This window comes from Tursiops truncatus, chromosome 2 (assembly GCF_011762595.2).
Source record: "Tursiops truncatus isolate mTurTru1 chromosome 2, mTurTru1.mat.Y, whole genome shotgun sequence".
Lineage (NCBI taxonomy): Eukaryota > Metazoa > Chordata > Mammalia > Artiodactyla > Delphinidae > Tursiops > Tursiops truncatus.
In genome coordinates, this window is record NC_047035.1 from 171,964,280 (window position 1) to 171,991,745 (window position 27,466).

Sequence of the window (27,466 nt, forward strand, 5' to 3'; positions counted from 1 at the left end):
GAGTCTTCTCCAAATTAGAAGCACATTCACACGATCCTTAGACGCTTAGCGAGACCGTTGCTGGCTTATCTGTGTTCTCACCTCTGTTTCTTTACATGCCCGTGGAGGTAACGGTTGTACTTGCTTCCCGCTGAGGAGAGGATCAAAGGAGACATGCTCGGCATGATCTTCGTTACTTCTCTCTAGTACATTTTGATTCAAGTACCTAATTCTGAGTTTGATTTCACCGTCTTTTCCGAATGTCAGTTTTGTTTTTGTTTTGCTTTTGTCCTAAAGGGTTAACCAGTTCCTTGACTTCCGGACTCTGGATTGGACTGAACAGTCTGAGTTTCAACAGTGGATGGCAGTGGAGTGGGGGCAGTCCGTTCCGATACTTGAACTGGTTACCAGGTAGGGTTAAGCTCGTCTGATTAACTTGGTGGCGTTAAGCTGGTTGAATTCATCTGCGTTTAATTTAGCTAGGTACCATGGAGACCTTCATCAGCTCACATGTAGATATCAAAGAGAAGAACTGGGAGATTACATCAAGTACAGTTTATTTCTCACCTTGCTTTGAAACCTGCCAACTAGATTTGAATACTCTAACACCATTAGGTTATTCCAGCTTTCTGGGATAAGGACTTGTCTGGAAGGATACTCACACAGGTCAATAGGGGACTTTGTTAAAGTATATATTCGCAGAGCATCCTTGATTTGCTAGGTATTATATTCAAAAATTTGATTTTATATTTATGATATATATATAATATATAATGCTACATAGTATATTCAAAGATTTTATACATATTTATTTCTATCTGCACACACACTATGAATTTAAGAAATTTAAATTGTTTTAGGCTGGAGAATTTCTCATTATCTTGAGCCATGAGATATTTGCAGTATTTCTGTCATCGTTATAATGATCTGAAGGTCTACGTTGATGCCATTTTCTCCTATTTTTAATCGACTAGAGTTGGATTAAAAATAATACCAGCCACAGATTGTAATATTCCATACTAGCGTAATCATTCATGAGCAGTTTTGTTGACAGTTTGTAGTTTAGTTGTAGAAAAACACAGGGGATGATCAAGCCTTCAAAGGCTTTCCCATTTTTTGGAGGACAGAAAATACTCTGAGCTAATTATTTCTGTACTGTTGTAACATAGAGGTAACAGAACATAAAAGGAGACTAGATGATAAAGATGTTTTACATATACAGAAATTATTCTGAGAAAACAAAAGGACCAATGATGACAAAACGTCTTCATCTTATTCACCAATACCAACCATTGTTCGTGGCTGCTTAAGGCACTCTACTGAGTATGATTCTCCACTCCCAACCCAGGCCCCATCCTGTACTAACCTTGATTTATTAGGAAAGTGTGCAGGTAAGGATTAGTGGTGTCTGCCGTAGGTGTGAGAAAGGACGGGTCACATTTTCATTTACCAGTTCTGCTATGGAAAATACTAGTGTGGTGTTTCTTCATATGGTCAAACTTCTTTTTTTAAAGCCATCGAATGGTTTTTGCATTTGGCTTAGAAAATTAAACTCTCCACATTTTCCATGTTACCGACTTACGGTATGAAAAAGAAAAACTTTGAAATAAATAGATAATATTCGGGATATGCTAAAACATGAGAGGGAATTTTTAGAGCCCATACGTCGGTTTAAACCGATTAGATTTTACTATGAAATTTGACTTTCAATGTCCTCCTTCAAGGCATGATGTTTGCAGGGCTGTCACTAAGCGTCAGCTCTGCTTTCCTCTGGAATATGGGACGTAAACACTGCTGCAAGGGAATATAAGAGGTGCTATCTATGAGTGAGAATTGCATATGTCAGCTTACTGACTCAGTCACACTATTGGAGAATGCCGGTTGGCTCAGTCAGATCATTAGACAATAATAATCACTTGTTGGGGGATTAGAGTTTATTCTTTGCTGCTTAATTATTGTAGGCAGATCATTTTATTTATTACTCAGTTTTAAGTGATGATTATTGTAATATTTAACCACTTGCATTCTGAGAGTTCAGTGAGAAAATTGAGGGGTCTAGATTCTGGGAAAGTGAGGAATAAAATTGGAATATTAATGAGAAAGGAAAAGAAATGTCCTTCCTTATTAAACCAATTCCTGAGAAGTAGGCGCAAAATTAAACCACCTTCTGAAATAATAGGAGAGTTTCTTCAAATGAAAATTAGAAACCTTGTGGAACATTAGAAGTTGTTATTATATAAGTTGTTCAATCAGCCTTCAACTGAGTACTTGACAAGTAAAGCACCTATTAAAATACATCTACATTTGAAGTGACGATAGTTTACACAAAAGGTATAGACGTGTGAATTCAAATATATAACTATAGTAACCATTGAAAGACAAAGAGTTGATTTATTAAAGTAGGTCTTGTGTTCTATTGATAAATAACTGTATTACTATGATTTACCAGCTCATATATTAAATAATAACCGTTAGCTGTAAAATACATTATTGTTTCCGAAAGTTTCTTTCTAGTACTGGTACCTGATCTGTTAGTTCAGTTATACTGGAATTTTGGTCATACTATCAACACACTTAAAAAACATCTTTATCCTTATCACTAACAATTTTTTCTTTGTGAGCTGTTCAAGCAACTTCCAAAAATTTTTGACAAAGGCTTTATGGAACAGGTGATGTGATTCCCATCTTTCGGGAAGGGAAAGTGTGGTCCAGGTCCAGGTCGTAAAGATGTCAGAGTTCACAAAGAAGAAACATTGACAAAATGTGACTCATCACCCTGTCTTCTCTTGTGAGATGGAGCAAGGTTTTAGAGCACTGGTTTCAAAATCATTTATTCAAGTGGTGGAAAAGCATGAGAAATGTGGGCCTCTATGCATGTATCGATTGCATTAAGAAGGTTGACCTGACCTCGTTCTTTAATCCGTTTCCAGTAAGCAGTGAGATGAGAGGTTAGCTGCTGGAAGTATTCTTCAGTAGGCTGAGCTGAAAATCTTGAGAGAGAGTCTGAGCTCTGGGAGTACTTTATCAGCGTTTGCTGTGGCACATTGCTGCTTCTAGCATCTCTTTGCTTCTCTTTCTCCTCGCGTTGCCTTCTTTCCTGCCTCTTCTTTCTAACTGGAGGAGGTTTTCCCATGTCCAGAAATTCTCTGGCTGGTCCACCGTTAGCTTGCCTTAGGTTTCTGGGGAGGTATCGACAATGTTGAATATAGCTGATTTGGAACGTCGTGTATTCTTTTGTTATTTACCCCCCATCATACGTAAAGCAACCCAGCGTGAAGATTGTTCAGGGTTTAAGGTTTAGCTTTATTGTTTGATATTGTGGGGAAAAATTTATTTCAAAGAAGTAAACTTATATAATCAACATTTCAGGTATTGGAATGATCCAACCATGAGAAAACAAATAGACACCCAACATGTCTTTTGCTCTGCAGGCACTAAATATTTCTTTGTGAATGTGTAGCAGAAAGGGTGGGGATCCATTAAATGCCAAGGATAAACGCACGAGGCTCTGGGGGGTCTATTTACTTGCAATTCCTATAATAGTCCCACTTTTATTTTTTCTTTTCCCCAAAGGAAGTCCATCAGCGGAACCAGGAAAAAGCTGTGTGTCACTAAATCCCGGGAAAAGTGCTAAATGGGAAAATCTGCAATGTGTTCAGAAGCTAGGCTATATTTGTAAAAAGGGCAACACAACTTTGAATTCTTTTGTTATCCCCTCAGGTAAGTGATCTATTTGATCTGAAGTGTATAAAATATTATAATTTAAAGATCAAATTACAGTCTAGTCCTAACTGTAGGCAGTGACAGGTTTTGTTGATCATTTATGGTATCAACTTAATGATATTCCTACAGAATGTCTTTTTGGTGGTTGCTAACCTTTCCTGAGTGTGCTGGAGTGTTTGGGCATGAGCAAAGCCTTTGACACAGCATTAATAAAAATTTTATCTTCACAGCCGCCCTGTGAGGTAGGTATTATTATTCACACATTTTAGATGAGGAAAAAGATATTCAGAGGATATAAAAAACTCGCACATGTGACAAAACTGGAATCCAAGCTAGGAAATCAGTATCTGAAAGGAATGTTTTTATTATGTCCTCACTATTTAATGGCGTATCTGGGCACCAGTGTTATTTAGTTTAACATATACACTGAAGTCTTCACCAAAATGGAATAAAACATCCCAGAAGTAGTCACTGAATTTTATATATAGGCTAGACCAGCGGGAAAAACTGCAATTATGCTCTCTATCATAATTTTATAGAAGAATTAAGCTACTAAGCCCAGAATGCGTTTTTTTTCTTCAAATTGACAAAAAGCAAACTAACTATTGATACATTTTTTTCACCATCACCTGTTTTTGGAGAGACACTTAATACTCCATGGTCATTTATGTATGTGTATATATATTCTCCTTGGGAAATCTGACAGCGTGGCATTCTTCACTTTTTTTGCTCCTTGACTTTTAAAAGCAATTTCATTTATTTTAAAATATGATCGACATGGCTAGAAAGTCTGTGGTACAACATGATAAATAATAATAATTTCTTCCAGTTCTTACTTCAGATTTGCAGTTCCTCTCTGAATAACTGTGTCTGGGTGTATATCCTTACCTAGTTATTCTATGAATATGTGAATAAATATGTTTGTGATTCTTTTTGTCTGTTTTATACAAATGGCAGCATATGATACACTTTGCTCTACGTTCTTCACTTAATAACAATTTGGGGCATCGTTCCCTACAGTACATAGGTAGCTTCTGTGCTCATCTTTATGGCTGAACGTTAGCCATTGCAGGGAGAGACCATATTTTTTTTTAACCAGTCCCCTATTAATGGAACTTTAGTTTACTTCCAATTTTTTATTGTTACAAACAATCCCTCAGTGAGTAACTTTATACATGCATCATTTGATGTGTGTGATTATTCCTAGAAGTGGAATTGCCAGATCAAAGAGTGGGTGTGTTTGCCATTTTGATGGATACAAACATGGCGGAGCTCCCCAATGGATATAGATGAGGGTCCCATTATTGGGTCTGATTATACTTTACAGGGTCACCCTTATGGCTGTGGGCACGCCTCAGGGAGACCTCAGTCATTTTTGTATTTCGTCTCCTCTATTCCTCCCATATGAGAAGGGGTACTGATATAATCCTTCCCTCTTGGAAGAGCTCCTATAATTCTCCTTCAGAAGGTTTGGAATTACCACTTAGGGGGTGAGGAGAATGGTGGTTTTATCATGTCTGAGGTAAGGAGGTAGAATTCTGTAACTTGGCCTTGTTCCTTAACACCCCAGTTTTAGTTTCCTGTCTATTAAGTGGAAATACTAACACTTGTTCTTCCTGTGAATGTTTGTTCATATTGTCAAGCACTCAGTCCATTATTCTTATTTCTGTGCTATGCCTGTTCCTGGACCCAAACTTGGGTCTGCTGGTCTGCGTGCAGTAAAGCCAGATCTACCGACACCGGGTTGTGGTGAAGGAAATTGCAGGGTTTATTGCAGGTGCCAAGCCAGGAGTCCAGGGCAGCTAGTACTCAAAACACTGAACCCCCCTATGGGTTTCAGGAAAGCATTTGTAAAGTCCAGGCGAGGGAGGTGGGTTGCAGGGTATGTGATCAGCTTGTGCAAAATTCTGTGATTGGCTGATGGTGAGGGAACATGGCAGTGTCCCAGGGGTTGATGTTATCAATCCTTAGGTGCCAACACGCTCCTGATCATCAAGTAGTTAATTTCTTCCATTTGGTGGTGGTTTTAGCATCTGTAAAACAACTCAGGAAATGTCCATGAGATACTATTATCTGGGTCCTTCAGAGGGGAGCTACAGCAGAGGATGTGGGGGAGGGGGTCTGTCCCAGGAAGGCCCCCTAGGGTCCTGCTCGGTTACATGCCTTACTTGCTTCACTTGCTAACTTTCACTTCCCATTGGTTTTTGAATTTCTCTATACTTCCTGGATTAATCATTCTATCTTATCTGTAAACTCAAATAAACCAGAGCTTGGAAAAGCATATCAGAGTTAGGATTATGCAGCATACATTATTGGTGACTTTCTTCGGCAAGGGTTCCACCTCGTCCCCTGTTTGTCTTTGCAATGCCACCCTGTTCGTCCATGACCCCTAGGTTGCTAGAGCGGCACTGTCCAGTTCAGTAGCCACTAACCACATGTGACCACTGAGCACATGAAATGCGGCTAGTTCCAACAGAGATTTGCTGTGAGTGTAAAATACACGCCGGACTCACAAGACACAGCATGAAAAACAGAAGTGAACGATCTCATTATTTTTTAATTGATTACATATTGATATGATAATATTTTGGGTATATTGGGTTAAATATGATGTATTATTATAAAGGAAGTTACCTGTCTCTCTTGAGACTTGTACTTAACATGGCAACTGGCAAATGTATAATAATTCCATACGTGGCTTCCGTTTGTGGATTATGTTATATTTCAGTCAGACAGTGTTGCTGTACAGGAATAAGCCATTTTTTGTGGCTGCCCCAGGGGACGCCTCTACATCGGTTGTTTTCATGTTTTGAAATATTTTTAAAGTGCATCTGTTTAGTTTCTGAAGCCCTCAGCATGTGCTGGCATCATTTTCAACTTCTTGAGCAGCAAAATTAAAATATCCCACAAGAGGGCTCCAGAGTGATACTAACTTTTTTTTTTTTTTTTTTTTTGGTCACCACTGGAACTGTATAGAAGGAATAGATTTTCTAAAAATATGCATTTTTCTGTTATAATAATACAGTGTTTGGATCTCAGGACTGCGTATTTACTTGAATGACCGTACACAGAATTTTGAGCTTATACAAAGGTGATGCAGACATTCCCAGATTTTGAGAGACTATGGAACTGATACATGAAACGGATAACAAAGGTGCCCTGTACTGAACCTTTACTAAGGCAACACGTTTGAGAACATTTAGTATCAAACTTAAATATAGAAATTGACATTCATTTGGCAATATAGTCCCTCTTTACGCAAGATATATTGCTCAATTGCTGTTTGAAATAGTATCCACAAAATGGTCATAATAAGCTGTTGTCTAGTAAATATAACTTCAATTCTTTTTCTTGACCAACAATTCATGACACTTACTCTGTGCCAGGCCCTGTGCCATTTCAGGGCCTATATGAGGATGAATGAAGCGAGTCTCTTGCCTTCGAACATTGTTACTGTCACTTTCCCTAGCTCATTACTGTCATGTTTGTAATGTATAATCAAGGTCATGAAATTTGACCCTGACTACTAGTAGCAATAATTAGGACCTTGGTCACTGTTACTGGTTTGATTAAACATTGTTGTCGTATTTGTAATTTATAGTCATATTATCTCAAGTGCAGAGCACAGTGAGGATGGGTAGTTTAATATTAGTACTAGTATTCATATGATTTACAATATTTTACATACCTGGATAGTTTGGTTCATGCGATATGACTGACCCAACATCACACAGCTTGTGGCAGATTCAGATTTTGCCTGAAAGACTTTGGAATCGAAGTCCCTGTGATTTCTGCAGTTATGTGCCATCTTTTGGGAGCAAGTGCACGGCAGTGGGTTAGTTCAAAGGCACAGGTGGCCGGCTCACACTGCCATGGTTTCAGAAGCTCCTTGGTGCCCCCCCCCGCCCCCCACCCATTCTAGGCCCTGTGTCAGCACGTCTTTCTCCTGCCTGCCTTGTGAGTCGTGCCCATCCTCTGAGGAATGGGTGGCTTCCTAATGCCCGTAGAATAGAGGTAACTTGAAATCTTCTGAGGAATGAATACATTATATGACAAAACTCTTGTGCTTCCAGTATTTATAGAACATGCTTAGGACAGGTCTGCCGATGATAAAATGCAGACGAAATGAGACAATCTATTGTATCTTACTGTGGCCTTGTTGTAGGTACAGTTGAAAATAAGAACAGATTTCTCATTTGGCTTTATTTTAAAATGAAAGATGACTTCCATATCATCTTTAGTGTAAAAGCAAACACAATCTCGTCTATCTTTCGTGAATACCTGTGCCAAAAAATAAATATTAGCTATATTTGCCTATGACTATGAACTGTTTCCTGTAGAGAATGATAGAAAATATCGTTAAATTAAAAACTTTTTAAAACAATAAAAAAAAGCTCCTTTTAAATGTTTTCCAAACTCTCTTTTTTTTTTTCCTAGAAAGTGATGTGCCTACCAACTGTCCAAGTCAGTGGTGGCCGTATGCAGGTCACTGTTACAAGATTTACAGAGAAGAGAAGAAACTCCAAAGAGATGCATTGATTGCATGTAGGAAGGAAGGTGGTGACCTAGCAAGTATACACAGCATCGAGGAATTTGACTTCATTATCTCCCAGCTGGGCTATGGTAGGAACTTCGTCTGTAATACACTTGATTCTCATCTTCCTGACTTACCACCCATCTTCGGAAAATTTAATCATAAATGTTAAATCTAATAAATTCAAGTTAACAATTCAATGAACAATTTAGTAACAAATATCGATCAGGCCTCAAATATTAAAATTATATAGTAATTTAAAGAATTTTTACCACTAAGAGAACATTTGAGTTTTTTTTAATATGGAATCAACGTATGCATAGTTTTAAAAATACTGTGTTTCAAAAAAAAATACTGTGTTTCTCTATATAATCTGGATTCAGAGCAGTCTACCTTAAATTTGTGAACAATATTTCACTAGTTGGAATTAGTTGTGTGTACGGAAGTATTTTCTCTTTTAAGGCCCATGTTTTGTCTCACAGGAAAGGTCTCTAAATGAACCATCTCATCCTCTGAATTTTATTTTCTTTATTAATCTAGCTAAGGCTGCTAGAATGATGAGCGGGGAAAGAAAGAATTTATTTGATTGGAGTGGTTAGATGGTGGCCTAAACCTTTTCAAGAAATTTGCATCTCCATTTTAGGACTCTAAGAGACGAAGAGAAAATGTAGTAACTCAATATTGTAAAGTTTTAAAAGATTGGCCCTATCAAAAACATTTCAAAAGTGAGTAAAGCGAGTTGGGAATATGCTTATCCTGAAGAGGAGGGGGCTGAGGAAGGAAGTAATGATGACGGGCACTCAGCCATACTTGCTGATTCAACGATGATCGTTTTCTGCTTCCACTTATGCTACTGCAGAATAGCTGGACCTTTTCGTTTCCAGAGAGCAAAACAAGAGGAAATGGATGGTGGCGATGGTGGGGACTGCTTCCTGACACTTACTGCCTGAAAATGGATAGGAGTGGGGGTAGGGGAGAAGAAAAAAAACAATGAACAAATAGATGAGAAGAATAACGTAGTCTCAGAAAAAGATGTAGAACGTCCCCAGCACTGCTGCTGTCGGTGCCAGTGCTGAACGGAGTCCTTTCTCCTTTGCGCGCCTCACTGAGTTCGGTAGGGTGACGATGATATTCTGCTACAGCCCATAAATAATTTCTCGATTATTCTACATTTACCTGTCCTGGAGCATCTGGACTACATGATACTAATGTAATCAAAACCAGTGTATCTGAATAATATCGTGACAGAGATGGCATGATACTTATAGTAGGGAATAAGGTTTGCAAGTGAATCGGTGGGAAACACATTAGTTAAGAGGCTGTAGGGCTAACGTGCAAATTTTGCTCCACTTTATATAATATGGTCTAGTAATAGGAGAACCTTATATATTTGTTGCTGTAGTTATTTTAGGAGTTTGGATGACGAAGGTTGCTTTTAAACTCAGCTGGAGAATTAGTAAACTTTCACTATGGAAACCTTCTCTTTTTTATTATTGATAAAGATTTATTTATTTAAAACAATACAAATCATATTGATAAAGGAAAAGGAAAGTTATAAAATTAAAATGATTGTTTCTAAGTCAGAAGCCTAGAAAACCTTTTTGTAGCTAGTTGAGTTGATATCTTTCATGGTAATCATGGAAATACAGGGGATACATTGGGACCTACGCATATAAGTTATGACTCCATCAACAAAGACAGCTTCCCTAACAGGTTGATAAGTCCGTCTAACAACTTTATGCTCGCATCTTATATATTTTTGTAGGATCAAGCTTGTGCGTACAGAAGCTACAGGGGGAGAACAGTTTAGTGAGAAAAATGTTTATCAGAAACTCTTAATACTTTATTATAATCGTGGGACTTGGGAGTTTAGGTTTTCACTGGTCTTGAACCTAAAAACCTTGAGGGGTACATGAAGTCATCTTGGAGCCTATATTTTCTGCCCAAAGAACATGATCTGCCAGATTCAGTGAAAGGAAAAGGGATCATCCTGGCAATGCCATTCATGTTTCATGGTGCTGGAAACATCTGCTGGGACTGGCACCAGGCCAGTCAGGGACTTCTCCAAAAGCAAAGTTGAGTGACACTTTTAGGAGGAAGAGACTAAACCGTTTAGGGAAATTCCTATACAATGTGGCATATTTCTCATTTTCTACTACAACATCATCTTTACAAACTTCTGGCAAGTAATTTTATTTAACTGTTTAAAGAACATATGAAACTTAAATAGATATTGAATTGTGTATTCCTTCAGTTTTTAAAATATGGAAATGTGTGTGATTTTAGTCACGAGACCTCAGGCCTTCTATTTGGTCCCGTTTTTACTTACGATATTTAGAATTCTTAGAATTAAAACCACTGATAAAATCAATAATGCTCTTCATAGAATTTTCAAAACAGAATGATCCTCTTTTATATCTATACCTGGTGTTTTTATTTTAACCTCTGTTTGTTATTTGGGTTTTTCTGGTGTTTCTAGTGAAAATGGTGGCAGGTTCATTCATATACATAGACTAATAAATAAGTGCTAAATGCCAGAAGACAGCCCAGCCCTTCATTTATATATCTTCTCACTGTATGGATCATTTTCACTCCTATTACAGTGATTAAACTTTAACAGAAACCCCTAGAATGTTCTTGATAACATCGTCAGTAAAATAGGAGTGGTTTTTAGTTTTTATTATTTTAAAACATTCAATAAGATTTAATAGTAGTCAAATAGATTTATGTATAAAGAAGCTGCTGTATTTCCAGCACCATGAGTGTGGTTGGTAAATGATTTATAACAAAAAAGCAGCTTCACAAGATAGAGGATCATGATGGACCCACTTCAGTTTCTGTTTAGCAACTCCCAGGAGATAGAATTTGCAGTAGCACAGCAAAAGAATACAGTCATATCCACAATGTGAAGAATACATTACACATTTTAAACTAAAATTGACAACATAGGGGCTTCCCCGGTGGCGCAGTGGTTGGGAGTCCGCCTGCTGATGCAGCGGACACGGGTTCGTGCCCCGGTCCGGGAGGATCCCACATGCCATGGAGCGGCTGGGCCCGTGAGCCGTGGCCGCTGAGCCTGTGCTCCGCAATGGGAGAAGCCACAGCAGTGAGAGGCCCGCGTACCACGGAAAAAAAAAAAAAATCGACAACATAAAATGTAGTTGACATCTCAGTCTACAGAGGTAGATCCGTTTGAAGCTCAAGAGGATGGTCTTTCATGCTAGTGATAATATCAAGGGAGTTGTTGATAAGGAACGGGTCTTCTTTTCCTGATAACCTTCTGATGTTTAGAAAGAAAACTTTGGGTAAATGACTTCTGTGTTTTTCTTCCTGTTTAGAGCCAAGTGATGAGTTATGGATTGGCTTAAATGACATCAAGATTCAAATGTACTTTGAATGGAGTGATGGATCCCCTGTAACATTTACCAAATGGCTTCGTGGAGAACCAAGTCATGAAAACAATAGGCAGGAAGACTGTGCGGTGATGAAAGGCAAAGTAAGGCAACTTTAGTTACTGATATCTAGCGAAAGCCACAAGGAAATTTTCCTTCTGCCCCACTTACTACGTACGGTTGTTTCCATTGTTTCTATTCTACTGAATTGACATAGATCAAGGTTGAACGAGAATTCGGATTCAGTTTTTTGAGTCTCTCAATTGTCTGGCACACCCAAGTTCTCAAGAGGACTAGAAAAGCAACAGACAGAAACTTTCATTTCAAAGATGAAATTAACCAGTAACGAACGCCCATGTCATTCCTATGCTTGGTTCTAAGTTCGTTTTTTTTTAAATTTTTATTGGAGTATAGTTGATTTTCAGTGTTGTGTTAGTGTCTACTGTACAGCAAAGTGATGCATACACACATGTCCGCTCTTTTTTAGATTCTATTCCCATATAGGTCATTGCAGAGTACTGAGTAGAGTTCTCTGTGCTGTACAGCGGGTCCTTATTAGTCATCTATTTTATATATAGTAGTGTGTATATGTCAATCCCAATCTCCCAATTTATCTCTTCCCCCTTTTTCCCCCTTTTCCCCTGATAACCATACGTTTTCTACATCTGTGACTCTGCTTCTGTTTTGTAAATAAGTTTATTTGTACACGTTTGTTAGATTCCACGTATAAGTGATACATATTTGTCTTTCTGTGTCTGACTTACTTCACTCAGTATGACAATCTCTAGGTCCATCCATGTTGCTGCAATTGGCATTATTTTGTTCTTTTTTTTATGGCTGAGGAATATTCCATTGTATATATGCGCCACATCTTCTTTATCCATTCCTCTGTCGATGGGCATTTAGGTTGGTTCCATGTCCTGGCCATTGTAAATAGTGCTGCAATGAACATTGGGGTGCATATATCAAATTATAGTTTTCTCTGGGTATATGCCTAGGAGTGGGATTGCTGGGTCATAGGGTAGTTTTATTTTTGTTTTTTGGAGGAACCTCCATACTGTTCTCCATAGTGGCTGCGCCAATTTACATTCCCACCGATGGTGTAGGAGGGCTCCCTGTTCTCCACAGGTGGTGGCACATGTTTTTATATGGCTTGATTAATCAATTCAGAGCTTTGGTCCTACTTTTCGCTGGTTGCCCTGAGTGGATGGAGACCTAGCTAATCTCCTCTGGGTCCAACAGCCTAGAGTCTGTGCTTGGAGAGCTACAGATTTTTTTAGGTTACAAAGAGATGCCAAATATGAAAAAATGGCTTCCGTGTCTTAAATATCCCTTTAGCGACTGAAGTATATCATCAAGTGATCTTTTGTTAATAGAGAATGAAGCTGGTGGTTAAGTATATCATCAAGTGATCTTTTGTTAATAGAGAATGAAGCTGGTGGTTCAGGGGCTTGGTTTTGATGTATGGCTTATTTCCTCACTTGTAAAATAATAATAATAATCATACCCAGCTCATATGGTGGGTATAAGGATTAAATGGGTTAAGGTGTATAACGTGCACAGTGCCTGGCCCAAACTTCCTGCTCAGTAAGTATTAGCTACTGTTTTTATCATTGTGGTTGTTATTACGGTGATAAGTTGAAAGCTTAAGAAAAGAGTATGTGTTAATTATTGAAAGAATAGGCAGAAGTGTGTCCTGGGAAGGGGAAACCAGAGAGCATCCTACTTGTAGGGAACTCAAAAGACAGTGTGGCTGAAAGCATGGAGTGAGAGGTAGAGGGGTGTGTAGGGAAAATACTGGCCATGAGAAAACATGCATTAGCCTGGGAGTAGCCAAACCTAATCTGCAATTTGCAAATATTACACTGGCTGAAGAGTTGAGTACCAGGTTGTAGTGGGTACGGAAAACATTTTTCAAGGTGTTTAGCAGTTAAGGGAAGGAGAAGAGAAGTCTTTTAACATGAAATCTCTAAGGAAGGCAGAAAGGGTGGAATTTGAAATAGAGTGAAATATGGTACCTGAGCTCAGGAGGGACCCTCATCAATAGAAATGGGAAGAATGGAGGGAAGAAAACTGGTTTCAGGTGTGTTTTCAGGTTGGGCCTTCTTTCTGGGTGGCTTTAAACGTACTCAGTTAACTTGAAAACAGCTGCCCATAGGGATGGAAGAGGAGGTAAACCTTCTGTTGGGACCATCTCTTAAGGGCTTATGAGCATTTTTCGTTTCTCTCTAGATCCCCCTCCAGAGTGGCTTGACAGCGAAGACATAAAAAACATACTGGGGCTACAATCTCTTTATATCTTTGTAGCCAAAGTCAAATTTGCAGTTTCCTGGCAAAATGTCCATTTACCTTTCGTTTTCATAGATGCCTTTTTCTCTTAATAACCTCGAACCTTTATTTCCCTTTTCAGAGGTGCAGTTATGAGGAAATAGCACCAAACAACTGATGATCATTGAGTTTTTGGTTTTTTTTTTTCCTTTGCTTTCTGCAGGATGGGTACTGGGCGGATCGGGCCTGTGAACAGTCTCTTGGCTACATCTGTAAGATGAAATCACAAGCCCAAACTCCAGGAATAGTGGAAGTGGAAACAGGCTGCCGGAGAGTGAGTACAGAAAGCACGCAGTGGTTTCAGATCAGCAGATATGATGTGATAGCTTTATTTTTGTCTGTGAAGGTACTTAACAATAGGGGCCAACTGCTTCACCTTACAGGTAGTGGTAGTCTATGACGCGATGGGTCATCAAGGACATTTCCAGTGGACAACCTTAATTTGCAGATAGCAAACAATCCTTAGTCATTTTTTCCATTTATAATATTTCTGGTGAGCCTGTTTCTGGTGGGGAGTCTTCTCAGTAGATCCCTGAGGGTCTGGGAGGCAGGAGGTCTAGACTCTCGCTGGTAGTACCAGGTAGTAACTCAGTTAAACCAAGTCAAACCATGCAGTCCTGTCGTGCTTTATTCTCACCTGCAGCACAGTTAGTAATACCTCCCCGCAGGTCTTATCTTTCTTTGAGGTTAAAGTAAGTGATTTCTGTGGAGCTGTTTCTAAAAGCAAAATACAGGGCGTATGGTTGTCATTTTCCTGTTTGATCGCTGAGTTGCCCATCTTCCTCTTTTTTCCTTTCTCACTTCTCTTGGATAAAATAAAGTAGAAACTGATTTTCTGTCCAAGAGTGTCAAGTTGTGATCAAATCATAACAAACACCAGAATTCATGAAACATACTTAAGTACTGACCAATTAAACCATAAAGAAAAATAGAGCAAACACAGAAAATCATACAGTGAGAGATAGAAAGGATCTTAGTGATGCTTGAAGAACCCCTTTTAATTTTTGCATTCTGGAAATTTCAGCCCAGAGAAGTGATAACTTTGTATGAGTCACACAGAGGTAAGGCTAGAACCCAAGTTTCCTGCCAAGTACACTTTCACTGCTGGTTTCACTACCAGTATACTTACATATTCTTTGCCTAATCATATGCAGGTACAGGAGATTGTCTATTATTGTAATTTTCTATAAGTAATAAACCAATCCTCAAATTTTATTACTTCTACACAATCAAAATTTTGTGTATATTTTTTCTGTGAACTGTCATGTCTATAATGATAAAATCCAATTTAATCATTAGGTTAAATAATAAGAAGAAGAAAATATTGGCCAACTGTTTGTTGAGTGTGGTTATTATGCTTTCAGTGATCTTAAAAGATAAACATTATGTTTCTAACTAAACAGGAGAAGATACAAGAACTCAGAGATGTTAATTTAGCCGGTTTAAAAACACATGCTCTAGGCACTGATTTCCTCAAATCACTGGAAAGTCTAGAAAACAAATCCACTTGTCAACAAAGGAAGATAATCGTTTTTTTGTCTGGGCCTGGGTACTTGGTGGTGTAGACGTATTTCTGAGAATTCAAAACTACAGGCCTTCTGTCATAAAGATCTGGGATTCAGTTTTCAATTCATTGCTACCTGCATGGGAAACCTTGATCTAAGAAATTAACATGAAGTGGTCTCAAGTTGCTAATATTCCTGGATGTCTGACGGACGCAAATGTAAATCCTCTTTATGCAGAAGTCCTCCTTCCCAGGCTGATTGGGAATCCCACAGACGAGTGTGAAATCCAGAATTATAAAACATACCACCAGGAGCTTAGAGGGTGGAATTAATGGAGATGACATTAAAGTGAATGTGTATTAAAATGCTTTCAGAAATAAAAGTGGAATTGAAACGATGGACCAGCCACCAAGTTTTGTTATGTGGTGTTTTCATATGATTAAATTGTAAAGAGTTTTTATTTCCATGAAGGTTTTTTTGACCCATGAATTATTTAGAAATGTGTGTGTGTGTGTTTTCATAGTGGTAGCATTTGCTGGTAGTGATGGGGGTTTGTTTGTGTTTTAGTTCCTAAATAATTGGGAGCTACTGTTGATTTAAATTTCACTGCATTGTGCTCATATAAAGTTTTTGTTGTTATTTGTTGAGATTTTCTTCATTATCTAGTTCATAGTCAGTTTTTATAAATATTTTATAAATATTCCATCTGTGCTTGAACAGAATGATCTTTGATCTGGGGGTTCAGGGCTCTATATATGGTGACTAGATAGAACTTAGCAATTATATTATCCAGGTATTCTATATTTCTATTATTTTGTCTGCTTGACAAAATATTCTCCTTGTAATTGTATCAAGTTTTGATTTATGTACTTTGATCTGTATTATATCTTCTTGGTGAATCAGTCCTTCAACTATATAATTATTTTCTTCATTCATAGTAATGCTTTTTTTTTATCATAAAGTCAATTTTAAATAATATTAATATTGCCACAGAAACTATCTTTTGCATGGTATTTCCCTGGAACTCTTTCTCCAGCTGCTTGTTTTTTTTTTTTTTTTTTTTTTTTTTTGGCGGTACGCGGGCCTCTCACTGCTGTGGCCTCTCCCATTGTGGAGCACAGGCTCCGGACGCGCCGGCTCAGCAGCCATGGCTCATGGGCCCAGCCACTCCGTGGCATGTGGGATCTTCCCAGCCCGGGGCACGAACCCATGTCCCCTGCATCAGCAGGCGGACTCTCAACCACTGCACCACCACCAGGGAAGCCCCCCCTTATATTTTTAACATGCATTCCTGACTTGAAGTTAACCAATATCTCTCTCTGCCTCATGAACAAAATGAATGTTAATTATTCCACTCAAACATTCAAAATTTTTCAAATTTTGAAGTAATGTTAGACTCACAAGAAGTTGAAAAAAAGAGTACCGAGAATTCCCCTGTATCCTCCACTCCACTTCAGCCAATGACAGCATTTTCTCTAACCAGAGTACATGATCCCTACAGGTAGTTGGCATGGATACAATATTATTGACTAAACTACAGATCTTATTACTATTCCATTCTTTAACTTCCCACCACCAATTAGGTATCTTTGCTATTTGTCCAGGCAGTTAGACCTGGATTTACTAACATTTATTGACTTCTTTGCTCAGTGTAGACTTTTAGCCCACTTGCTCCTCTTGTCTTTCCTTTCTTGCCAAAGTAAATCTTTTAGAATTCCTTTCCCTGGGATTTGGGAGTGGAAAACTCTCTGTCTTTGTTTGGAAATCTCTTGAATTCATCTTCACCCTGCATAGTAACTTATGTAGGTCATTTTAGAATTCTAGATTGATAGCTGTTTTCTGACAGCACTTTACATATTATTTCATTCTCTCCTGGCCTTTATTTTTGCCATTGGAATTCCTACTAGACTAAATCTTTTTTTAAAAAGTGGATACTCTGTATTTTCTCTCTGATTGATTTTAAGATCTCATTTTCTCTGTAAGTACAGTGTGTTCAGTTTTGGATTTATTTTATTGGGCCCATTTGGTATTGAGTGTGCCTCTCCATTTTGAGGATTTGTATCTTTCCGTTCTTGAAAATTACCAGTCATTAATTTTATTCAGTGCTTCTGAAACTTCTCTCAGGTTGATTTTCAACCTTCTCATTCTATCATTTATATTTTCTATCTATATGATTTTTAAAACATCTTTTCATATTCTCATCTCTCCTACATTCAGTCAATTTACTAATCTTTCTGAAACCGTATTTTCTATGTTTAATCTGGCCATTGAGTTTTTTTTTTTTTTTTTTTGGTGTGTGTGTGTGTGTGTGGTACGCAGGCCTCTTACTGTTGTGGCCTCTCCCGTCGTGGAGCACAGGCCCTGGACGCACAGGCTCACGGGCCCAGCCACTCCAAGGCATGTGGGATCTTCCCGGACCAGGGCACGAACCCGTGTCCCCTGCATCGGCAGGCGGACTCTCAACCACTGCGCCACCAGGGAAGCCCTGGCCATTGAGTTTTTAACTTCATATTTTTCTTTTCTAGAAATTCTTTTTTGTGTGTGTTTGAATCCTCTCGTTCTTTGTTCATAGTATTTTGATCTTTCATCATTGATTCTGTTTCTTCTTTTGTCACTTAAATCATTTCAACATGCTTCTTTTTATATTTTTTCCAGATTGTTTTATAATGTTAAACTGTTGACTCTCCCTTAAAATGAGGCATTTTTCTCACATGGTTTATAATTTTTGATTGTGAATTCGTCCCCATCCCATCCCCACCCTGACCCTCAAATGTCATAGTCTTACATGGCCTGGATTGTGGACATATTTCTGTCATGTGGTTTTACATTTTACTTCTCAAAGTGCCTGCAAGATCCTCCTTCTGTAGACTACATTTTATATTTTATTTTTGGGGCTTAGATTCTCATACAATGTGGAGAGTGTAAAGTTGGCACTGGCACCCATCTATGGCACAGACGTGGTATTTATTTTCAAACAGAAGAATTTTTTTTTCTTCCTTCACCCAGAACCCCAGGCAGGTGACAAGAATCTCTGTCATTTCCTCCTTCTGTGGGTGGAGTTTTCTCGCTCTCCTTTCAAAGAGGGGCTACCCTTCGTGGGTATCATCTTTACACAAGGACTTCAGTTCTATCTCCCTGCCTCAGGTGGGCTGATGGCCAAATATCCTAATCTGTATGGACATTAATACCCCAGCCCCTAGACTCTAGGACCTTAATCTTGGTCTGATACATAACCAGGCAACTACAGTCTCAGCTTGTGCATTTTCCATTCCAGCTCTTTAGTTTTCTAGTATTTATTTTTGATACTTGGAGATTTCCCCTTCTTTCTCCCAAACTCTAGTATGGATTTTCTGTTTATTGTTATGATTTTATTTAGCATGCTTTTATTTCTGTGTGTTTGAAGTGTGGGAGAGGACGCACGTCAAATCATGTTGCCAAAAGTTTGATAAGTGCTATCCTGTGACCAGGTGGTGCAGCTTTATACTCACCATCTACTACTGGCTTCAATAGGTGACTAGGCTTGTTACTCTGCAAATTATTTCCTGTGGTTACCTATTCTAAAACTGAGATCTGAGCCATCTTGTTCAGTTTCTTGGGTAAACATGTCACAAATCATTTTTGTTGGAAGTTGCATCAGAAGTGGAGAGAATGACTCCCCTCACCCCATTTTGTATCATAATTGCCATTTGAGGAACAATGCACTCCTGTTTTCCTTATTCACATAAATTGTTTTCATTGCATGTCAAATGATTCTTATTTGTGTTCTTTACACACTTCTGTTGTTTATCAATTTGTGTTTCATCATAGAGGAATTATTAAAATGATATTATATAATAAATATGCATGATAATCTGCTTCATAACATCAACAGGGCTGGAAAAGACATGGCTTCTACTGCTATTTGATTGGACACACACTTTCAACATTTACAGAAGCAAACCAAACCTGTGTGAATGAGAAGGCTTACCTAACAACTATTGAAGACAGGTATGCAACTATTTTCATGTTTTTAAAAAAATGTATCAAATAATGAACCATTTCCAAAAAAGCATATCAATGTGCTCTAAATTTCTGAGTAAATTCCATTGAATCTTGAAGTGTGGTTTGTAAATATAGGAGCATTAAAAATCATGTTTTTATTTGGATTCTTCATTGAAAACACAATAAAATATTTTGCTACTTTTAGTAGCATAAAACAATGTTCAGAACAGTTTGCTAATGCTCTGGTAAATGTTGTTTATAGATCTAACTTTATTTATTTAAGTATAATTGCTTTACAATGTTGTGTTAGTTTCTGCTGTACAAGGAAGTGAATCAGCTATATGTATACCTATATCCCCTCCCTCTTGGACCTCTCTCCCACCCACCCCCATCCCACCCATCTAGGTCATCACAGAGCACCAAGCTGAGCTCCCCATGCTATACAGCAGGTTCCCACTAGCTAGCTATTTTACACATGGTAGTGTATTTATGTCAAACCTAATCTCCCAATTTGTCCCACCCTCCCCTTCCCCCCCATGTCCACATGTCTGTTCTCTACCTCTACATCTCTATTCCTTCCCTACAAATAGGTTCATCTGTACCATTTTTCTAGATTCCACATATATGCGTTAATATACGATATTTGTTTTTCTCTTTCTGGCTTACTTCACTCTGTATGACAGACTCTAGGTCCATCCACGTCTCTACAAATGACCAAATTTTGTTCCTTTTTACGGCTGAGTAATATTCCATTGTACATATGTACCACATCTTCTTTATCCATTCGTCTGTTGATGGCCATTTAGGTTGTTTCCATGTCCTGGCTATTGTAAATAGTGCTGCAATGAACGTTGGGGTGCATGTGTCCTTTTGAATTACAGTTTTCTCAGGGTATATGCCCAGTAGTGGGATTGCTGGGTCATTTGATAGTTCTATGTTTAGTTTTATAAGGAAACTCCATACTGTTCTCCATAGTAGCTGTATCAATTTACATTCCCACCAACAGTGCAAAAGGGTTCCCTTTTCTCCACACCCTCTCCAGCATTTACTGTTTGTAGATTTTTTGATGATGGTCATTCTGACTGGTGTGAGGTGATACCTCATTGTAGTTTTCATATGCATTTCTCTAATAATCAGTGATGTTGAGCATCCTTTCATGTGCTTCTTGGCCATCTGTATGTCTTCTTTGGTGAAATGTCTATTTAGGTCTTCTTCCCATTTTTTAATTGGGTTGTTTGTTTTTTTGATATTGAGCTCCATGAGAGGTCTAGCTTTTTAAAAATGTAGCAGATCTCAAATTTTTTAAAGCAAAAAAAGTAAGTAAAATTTGTCATGTCGAAAATCATACTTTCTATCTTTACTACCACCTCCAACAAAAAAGAAGGCAGAGAGATTTACTGAATATTTTATTCATTCTTTCCAGTCTTCCATTCTTTGTTTTGCTTTGCTTTGCTAGTTTTACTAGATTATTAGGTCCAGAAAATGATGTGGACACAGAGAATTTTATGTAACTTTTTTTTTTTTTTTTGTGGTACGTGGGCCTCTCACTGCTGTGGCCTCTCCCGTTGTGGAGCACAGGCTCCGGACGCGCAGGCTCAGCGGCCATGGCTCACGGGCCCAGCCGCTCCGCGGCATGTGGGATCTTCCCAGACCGGGGCACGAACCCGTGTCCCTTGCATCGGCAGACGGACTCTCAACCACTGCGCCACCAGGGAAGCCCTTTATGTAACTTTTAACATCTAGAGTCCCATCTTTCTTTAGGTTTTAGTATTTATTTTTCTCCTGCTTTTTGCAAAGTACTGGATCAGGCACAGAAGAAACTTAAAAGAAATTTTTAAAAATGTCCATTTGATTGGAAGTAAATAGGTAAAAATCATTGAGTTTTAATACAGTAAGTTATATTTATTGACCTTTCAACACAGACCCAATAAAATGTAGAGGATGCTATTGATATTAAAAATTCTTCGATAAAGTGAAAGATGTCATAGAATTTATATAGTCTTTATAAAAGAACTTGTTTTTCAACATCCTTTTTTCATGTATAATTAAATGTCTGATACATTGTAATACCCTGATACAATGCTAACCTCTGAAAATAAGATCATAGTTAATTTTTATCTTATGACCTGGAAGTGAGCTATACATTTTTAAGTACTGTGGGAGCATGTTCCGATCTGTACTGTTGGTCTTTGGTCTACTGGAATAGAGATTTCCCTAGATTTTCTATTTTAAGTTTGCTTTTCCTTATGTGTTTTCTGTGATACTTGTGTTCAGGAACTCACTAACTCTGTGGTTCAATTTGGTTTTGGGGCCTTAAGAAAAACTGAGTTATTACTTTTTAATTTTTTTGGTTTGTTCAGTTTAGGGAATGAAATTATTCAGACTAGGGTCAAACAAATGTTCTGTTATTGTGGCTTTCTCTCCATTTCTCTCTCTATTCTCACTGGAGCCATCTACAGCTCCCTTTGTTCCTGGAAACTCTGGACATCACTTTTCTTTTGCTCCAAAGAGATTTTTTTTTGCATATGTTGCTGCGCCATTGTCTGTTTATCAATTAAGACAAATTTTGTTTGCCTTACCAACTACATTGTATTATTACCAGATTACGTCAAATATAAGGACGGGATCCAGAGGAGAGCGAACGTTGGAATTTGTGATTCTGCTCCCAGTTCTTTCTAGAGATTGAATCTCTAGTTCTCTGTATTTCTTGATAATTTTCTCTTTTGTTTCAGAGCTGAAAAATGAGAATGAAATTGAGTGGAAAATCCACACAGATTTTCTAACTGTATTGTCCTCGATAATGTTACAACCTCTCCACTTACTTCACCAAGAATTGTGTAGAGCACTTGAAATATTTGAAAAGTGGACTGATTTTCAAACAATGTATTTTAAAAGGCGATAGTTTTCTCCTTTGCATTTTGAGTTCTCTTTCACTTTGAGGAGGAGCAGAGGGACCGGTGAGCAACAGAGAAAAATAGTTTGGGTACAGTTGAATGATTTTATTCAATCAGCTGTATGATATTTTTCCTTCATAAGATCACATTTCCTTAGTGAAAATTTGCATTATTTAAATGACATGTAAATAGAACACAATAGGTTTGATTTGCCAACTGAAGCATAGCTCAGGCATACAATTGAGATATTTTTCATGTGGATAATTAGAAAAATTCACATTTTTCTAAAATTTAGTTCATTTTTTTTTTTTTTTTAAGATATGAACAAGCCTTTCTGACTAGTTGGGTTGGATTGAGGCCTGAAAGATATTTTTGGATAGGACTTTCAGATGTACAAAACAAAGGAACTTTTCAGTGGACCATCGCGGAAGGGGTTCAGTTCACCCACTGGAATTCAGATATGCCAGGTATGTTCAGAGCTTCGGTCTTGTTTCAGGTGGTCTGGAGAGTGGACCAAGAATCTGTGTTCTTTTTTCTTCTTTTTTGGCCGTACCATGTGGCCTGAGGGATCTTAGTTCCCCGAGCAGGGATGGAACCCCTGCCCTCTGCAGTGGAAGCGTGGATTCTTAACCACTGGACCACCAGGGAAGTCCCAGCACTTTGGTCTTGAGTTTCCATTTACCCTACACGTCCATCGGGCCAAGCCTGTAATTCCTTCACAGCACCTTTCCAAACAGACTTATGTAAATTAATTGTGCTTTTTAGATTTTATTATCTCATATTTCATTCTCTTCTTGCTTTTCCTTTTAAAAATGTTCCCATTTGCAGTTCCCATAGTTTGCAGTGGTCTAAAAAAAAAAAAAAAAAAGGGAAGAGAAAACTGCTAGGTTATCCGGTACCGCTCTATTTGAAATATTTATGAAACAGTGACGAAATCCTAAATGGTCATAAAGATTCCAAATGGTTAACTTACTTCTGAGAACTTAAAACTGTCCTCAAGGGGTATAAAGCTTTTCAGTGTAACTATGAATGGAATTATGACTGCGCTAAATCTGGAACAAGATGTAGTGCTTGTGTGGAACTCATTATTTCCATATCTTGAATGGGCTACCCCGTTTAGCCCTTGATATGCCTTGGAGTTAATTTTATCCTTATAGGAAACCCGCAAGGTAAGTTTAAGTATCCTCATTGTAAAGAGGTGGAAACTGGAACTTGAAAAATTTATAAGCACGGATTTAGACTAATCTTTGTAATTTCCAAATCCAGGCTGTTTGCACTAAGATCACCCTCCCTCCCTATAAATTTTGATTTGCCTTCTTTTTTTTTTTTTTTTTTTTTTTGCGGTACGCGGGCCTCTCACTGCTGTGGCCTCTCCTGTTGCGGAGCACAGGCTCCGGACGCGCAGGCTCAGCGCCCATGGCTCACAGGCCCAGCTGCTCCGCGGCACGTGGGATCTTCCCGAACCGGGGCACGAACCCGTGTCCCCTGCACCGGCAGGCGGACTCTCAACCACTGTGCCACCAAGGAAGCCCGATTTGCCTTCTTTAATAAGAAGTTTCTGAAGTAGACTTTGAAAGGTTCTTTGCTTTCTTTATGCACTGGTGTCTAGCCTATGACATAATTCAGTATGACTGCACTTAGGAAATTCAATGTCCTTATAGCAAGTGTTTCATTGTGCCTGGATAAAAAGCTAAAGAAGGAATAATATAGCTTAAGGGCACAAATTAACTACTTGGCCTAATAAGTCCTAATCTTCAGAAGTTTTAAAAATTTGTATCCTCAGCTGTCAATAAGGAAAAGAGATCAGTAATTTGGATGGTGTGATTTTTGTTTAATTATTGAACATTCTGAAAAATAGTAAGACTTCAGTTTATTTTGAAAGAACAGGGCAGTATATTAAGAGCTGTGTGCATGTTTTTGTTTTTTTGAAGGGTGGTAATTCTTACTCTCCAGGCAAAACTCCTTCATTTCACTGGTGTTGATCATTTAGCAGTAGGATTCTGAGAGATTAATCCTGTAACATCCTTAGGGAATAAAAATGGATCAAACCCGAGTCATAGGGAATTAGCAATCTTACAGAAAATACTTTGGGAAAAATATACGTCCCCAGAACTTGGAGAGTTACTTCTAAACATTTCCTGCCTTTAAAAGGACAGCAACCAAAGACTATCTCCTCTTAGCAGCAAGGAATCCTAATGTTTCCAAAGCTCTATCTTAATTACTGTTTCGAAATAATGATGATGGTAAAACAGAAAGCTTCAAACCATGAAGCTTAGTGTAGTCCACACTGTCTTTTATGTACTTTTTTATCCATTAAAGATGGCGTGCATCACAGCTCTGTAAGGTAGGTAGCAGTATTTGCATTTTAAGACGAGGAAATGGGTTCATAGTAGTTGAGTAATTGATCTAAAATCTCTAGCTCAGGCGTGTCTCATTTTGAAGTCCAAAGAACTTCTGTTCTCAGATATCTACATGGACCCCAGGGGGAAAAATAACAAATCTTAAATAATTTTTTTTTAAAAAAGAAAGAAACATCAAAACCCCATTATTTTTGGGTATATGTACGTGTATAACTGAATCACTTTGCTGTACACCTGAAACTAACACAACATTGTAAATCAACTAGACAGCGATATAAAATAAAAAATAAATTCAAAAAAATCAACTTCCTTGGGAAAAGAAACCCAAACGTTATTTTTGTCATTACGGTAAATTTTATCATACTAAAACTATTGTACTGTTAAATGTCTGTGTTGAGGGGGACACCCTGCCAGATATTAGAAATGCAAAATGTTACCAAAACCTTGACATTTGAGATTATAATTCAGCTGGGGATACAGGCCACACAAATAAAAGGTAAATAATGGTTCAAAAATAGCACAAATCAGTAGCCAAATGCTGCAGGATCCTCTACATCTTCTCGTCACATGTAGATTCGATCCCACAGCTTGAGGCTCAGGGTTGAACGGTCTTCCGTGAACATAGCTGGCTTTCACAATCACTTGTTGAGTGAATTCTGCTTTGTTACCTGCAGGACGGAAAGCCGGGTGTGTTGCCATGAGAACTGGGGTTGCAGGGGGCTTGTGGGATGTCTTGAGATGTGAAGAAAAGGCAAAATTTGTGTGCAAACACTGGGCAGAAGGAGTAACTCGCCCACCAGAGCCTACAACCACCCCGGAACCCAAATGTCCAGAGGATTGGGGCACCTCCAGTAAAACCAGCTTGTGTTTCAAGGTAAGTGTCAGTTGCTGAGCTCTTAAAGAATTGGGATATGCTTCAGCCTAAAATCACCTAAGGAATTGAAACAAAACCAATGCCCAGGCTCCACCTGTAGAAATCCTGATTTTATTGATCTGGCAGGGGGCTGGGGCATCCACTGTTTTTAAAGAGCTCTCCTTGGGTGGATTGCTAAGGACCAGTTGCTTTTAGACCAGCAAACACAGCCCATACCACAAACACAACTCACCTTTCTTCGCCTCCTTTCCTTCTTCACCTCCCACTCTTGGCGTCTTTCCTCTCTCCCATGCTTGCTTGCCCTAGTATGAGCTCGCACTTCTTTCTATCTTAGTGAAAATTTCTGCTCCCCCTCATGCTAGCCTGTGGCATCGCATTTTGGCTCTGTTCTTGGAGCCCAAGCTTTAGGCTAAGTGAACTGATAAACGAATCTGCGATCATGTCACACTGGGATTCTGGAGAGTATACTCCCTTGTTCTGATTTAACCCCTGATTATTATGCCTGATGAGAGATGAAAGACTTCCCATAGGGGCACATGGCCGTTCAGTGACCTATAAATGACAATTTGATATCCTGCTATCCACCAATACATTCCTAGACTGGACCATCCGTTTTCTCCTTATGCAATCAAGTTCACCCAAACAAAAAACATACCCCATACCCCAGTGAATTAAGCATTTGGGTTTTTTTTCTCTCTTGTAAATCATATTCTTTCTAGAGAAGGTTGGGTTTAGCCAAATATAGCAATGTACTTCTCTACCACTTAATGACCTTGTTCTCTAAAGGCCAGTTCTCTGGACTTCTTTTGTTCAGTCCTTTGAGGCATATGGCCCTGGTATGTTTGGTAAGACAGTTAGGCAAAGCTGATGAAGAATGTGAGTTACTAACATGTGTCAGAATGAGGTTGTTTAGTCTCCTCTAACTCCAGGGCTAGTTGAGCTGGTAACTTCTACTTAGCAGCAACAGAGACTCATTAGCCGTTCAATCCAGATTAGCCGTTCAATCCAGATTAGCCAGTCAAAGCTAAAAGCATAATTTACATAGAAGGGAACATATTGAGCCAAGACAGGAGAGGATTTTACAAATGGATTGAGGACTAATGCAAAGCCAATCAGGTATTTGATTGCTGCCTCTGGAAACTTTTGAGCTATTGCACAAAGGCCAGGTTTGGCCTATGCACAGCCATTCGCCTGAGGGTGGCAGGCTGTGGAGATGAGCTGCAGAATTTTTGAGAGGAGTAGAATTCTCCAGAGCTGGGAAGTGAACCAGGGCTTCCAGCAGATGTTATCCAGGTGGATGTTCAACGAATCCAAATATGTGCTTCCCTAGAAATTATGGTTTGAGAGGTGCTTGGGGTAGGGTTTGTTTGAAAACATATAGACCATCTTTGTACATATTAAGACGTGAGAATTAGTCATAAAATTCAGCTGTTAGTAAATTGATTTAAGAAAATAAAATCTTATATCACCGTCTAACAACTTGAGATATTCACAGGAGTCTTGAGAATTACTGCAGTGGAAAGTTGCTCAAGTTACCTGTATCCAGATAACTCAAGTAAGGTCAAGGTGAAGATCGCCTTGGGTTGCTCTATGACAGCTGGGCAACCATAGTCCACTGGAAGCAAATCCCTTTATCTACAAGCGTGCAGTGGTGGGCGCCACGTCTCATGAGAAATAATGAATGAAAATTATAAAAGTTGGTGGATACGATGAACTCCTTTACTGTTTGCATCCTGATGGGTATTTCCCGTACTATCACTGTGGATAATATGACATATTCTCTACATTCTATAAATCTTAGCTTTAGTTTAGCTTATATCCCATCTTTTTAGATGCTCTCCCCGATAAGTGTCCGTCATGACACGTTCTCCAATCGTTGTTAAAATATACATCCAT

At 38.6% G+C, this 27,466-nt stretch overlaps 1 protein-coding gene across 1 annotated transcript in view; it reads left to right on the forward strand.

Annotated features, from left to right (window-relative positions):
• The window catches only part of MRC1 (mannose receptor C-type 1), a 97,476-nt gene that overhangs the window by 29,479 nt on the left and 40,531 nt on the right, over positions 1 to 27,466 (forward strand). Inside the window, exons 5-12 of the mRNA XM_019933519.3 lie at positions 277 to 390; positions 3,553 to 3,699; positions 8,140 to 8,325; positions 11,575 to 11,732; positions 14,120 to 14,230; positions 19,333 to 19,448; positions 22,655 to 22,803; positions 25,371 to 25,570. Of these exons, the coding sequence (XP_019789078.2) occupies positions 277 to 390; positions 3,553 to 3,699; positions 8,140 to 8,325; positions 11,575 to 11,732; positions 14,120 to 14,230; positions 19,333 to 19,448; positions 22,655 to 22,803; positions 25,371 to 25,570 (1,181 nt within the window). The remainder of the gene's footprint in view (positions 1 to 276; positions 391 to 3,552; positions 3,700 to 8,139; positions 8,326 to 11,574; positions 11,733 to 14,119; positions 14,231 to 19,332; positions 19,449 to 22,654; positions 22,804 to 25,370; positions 25,571 to 27,466) is intronic.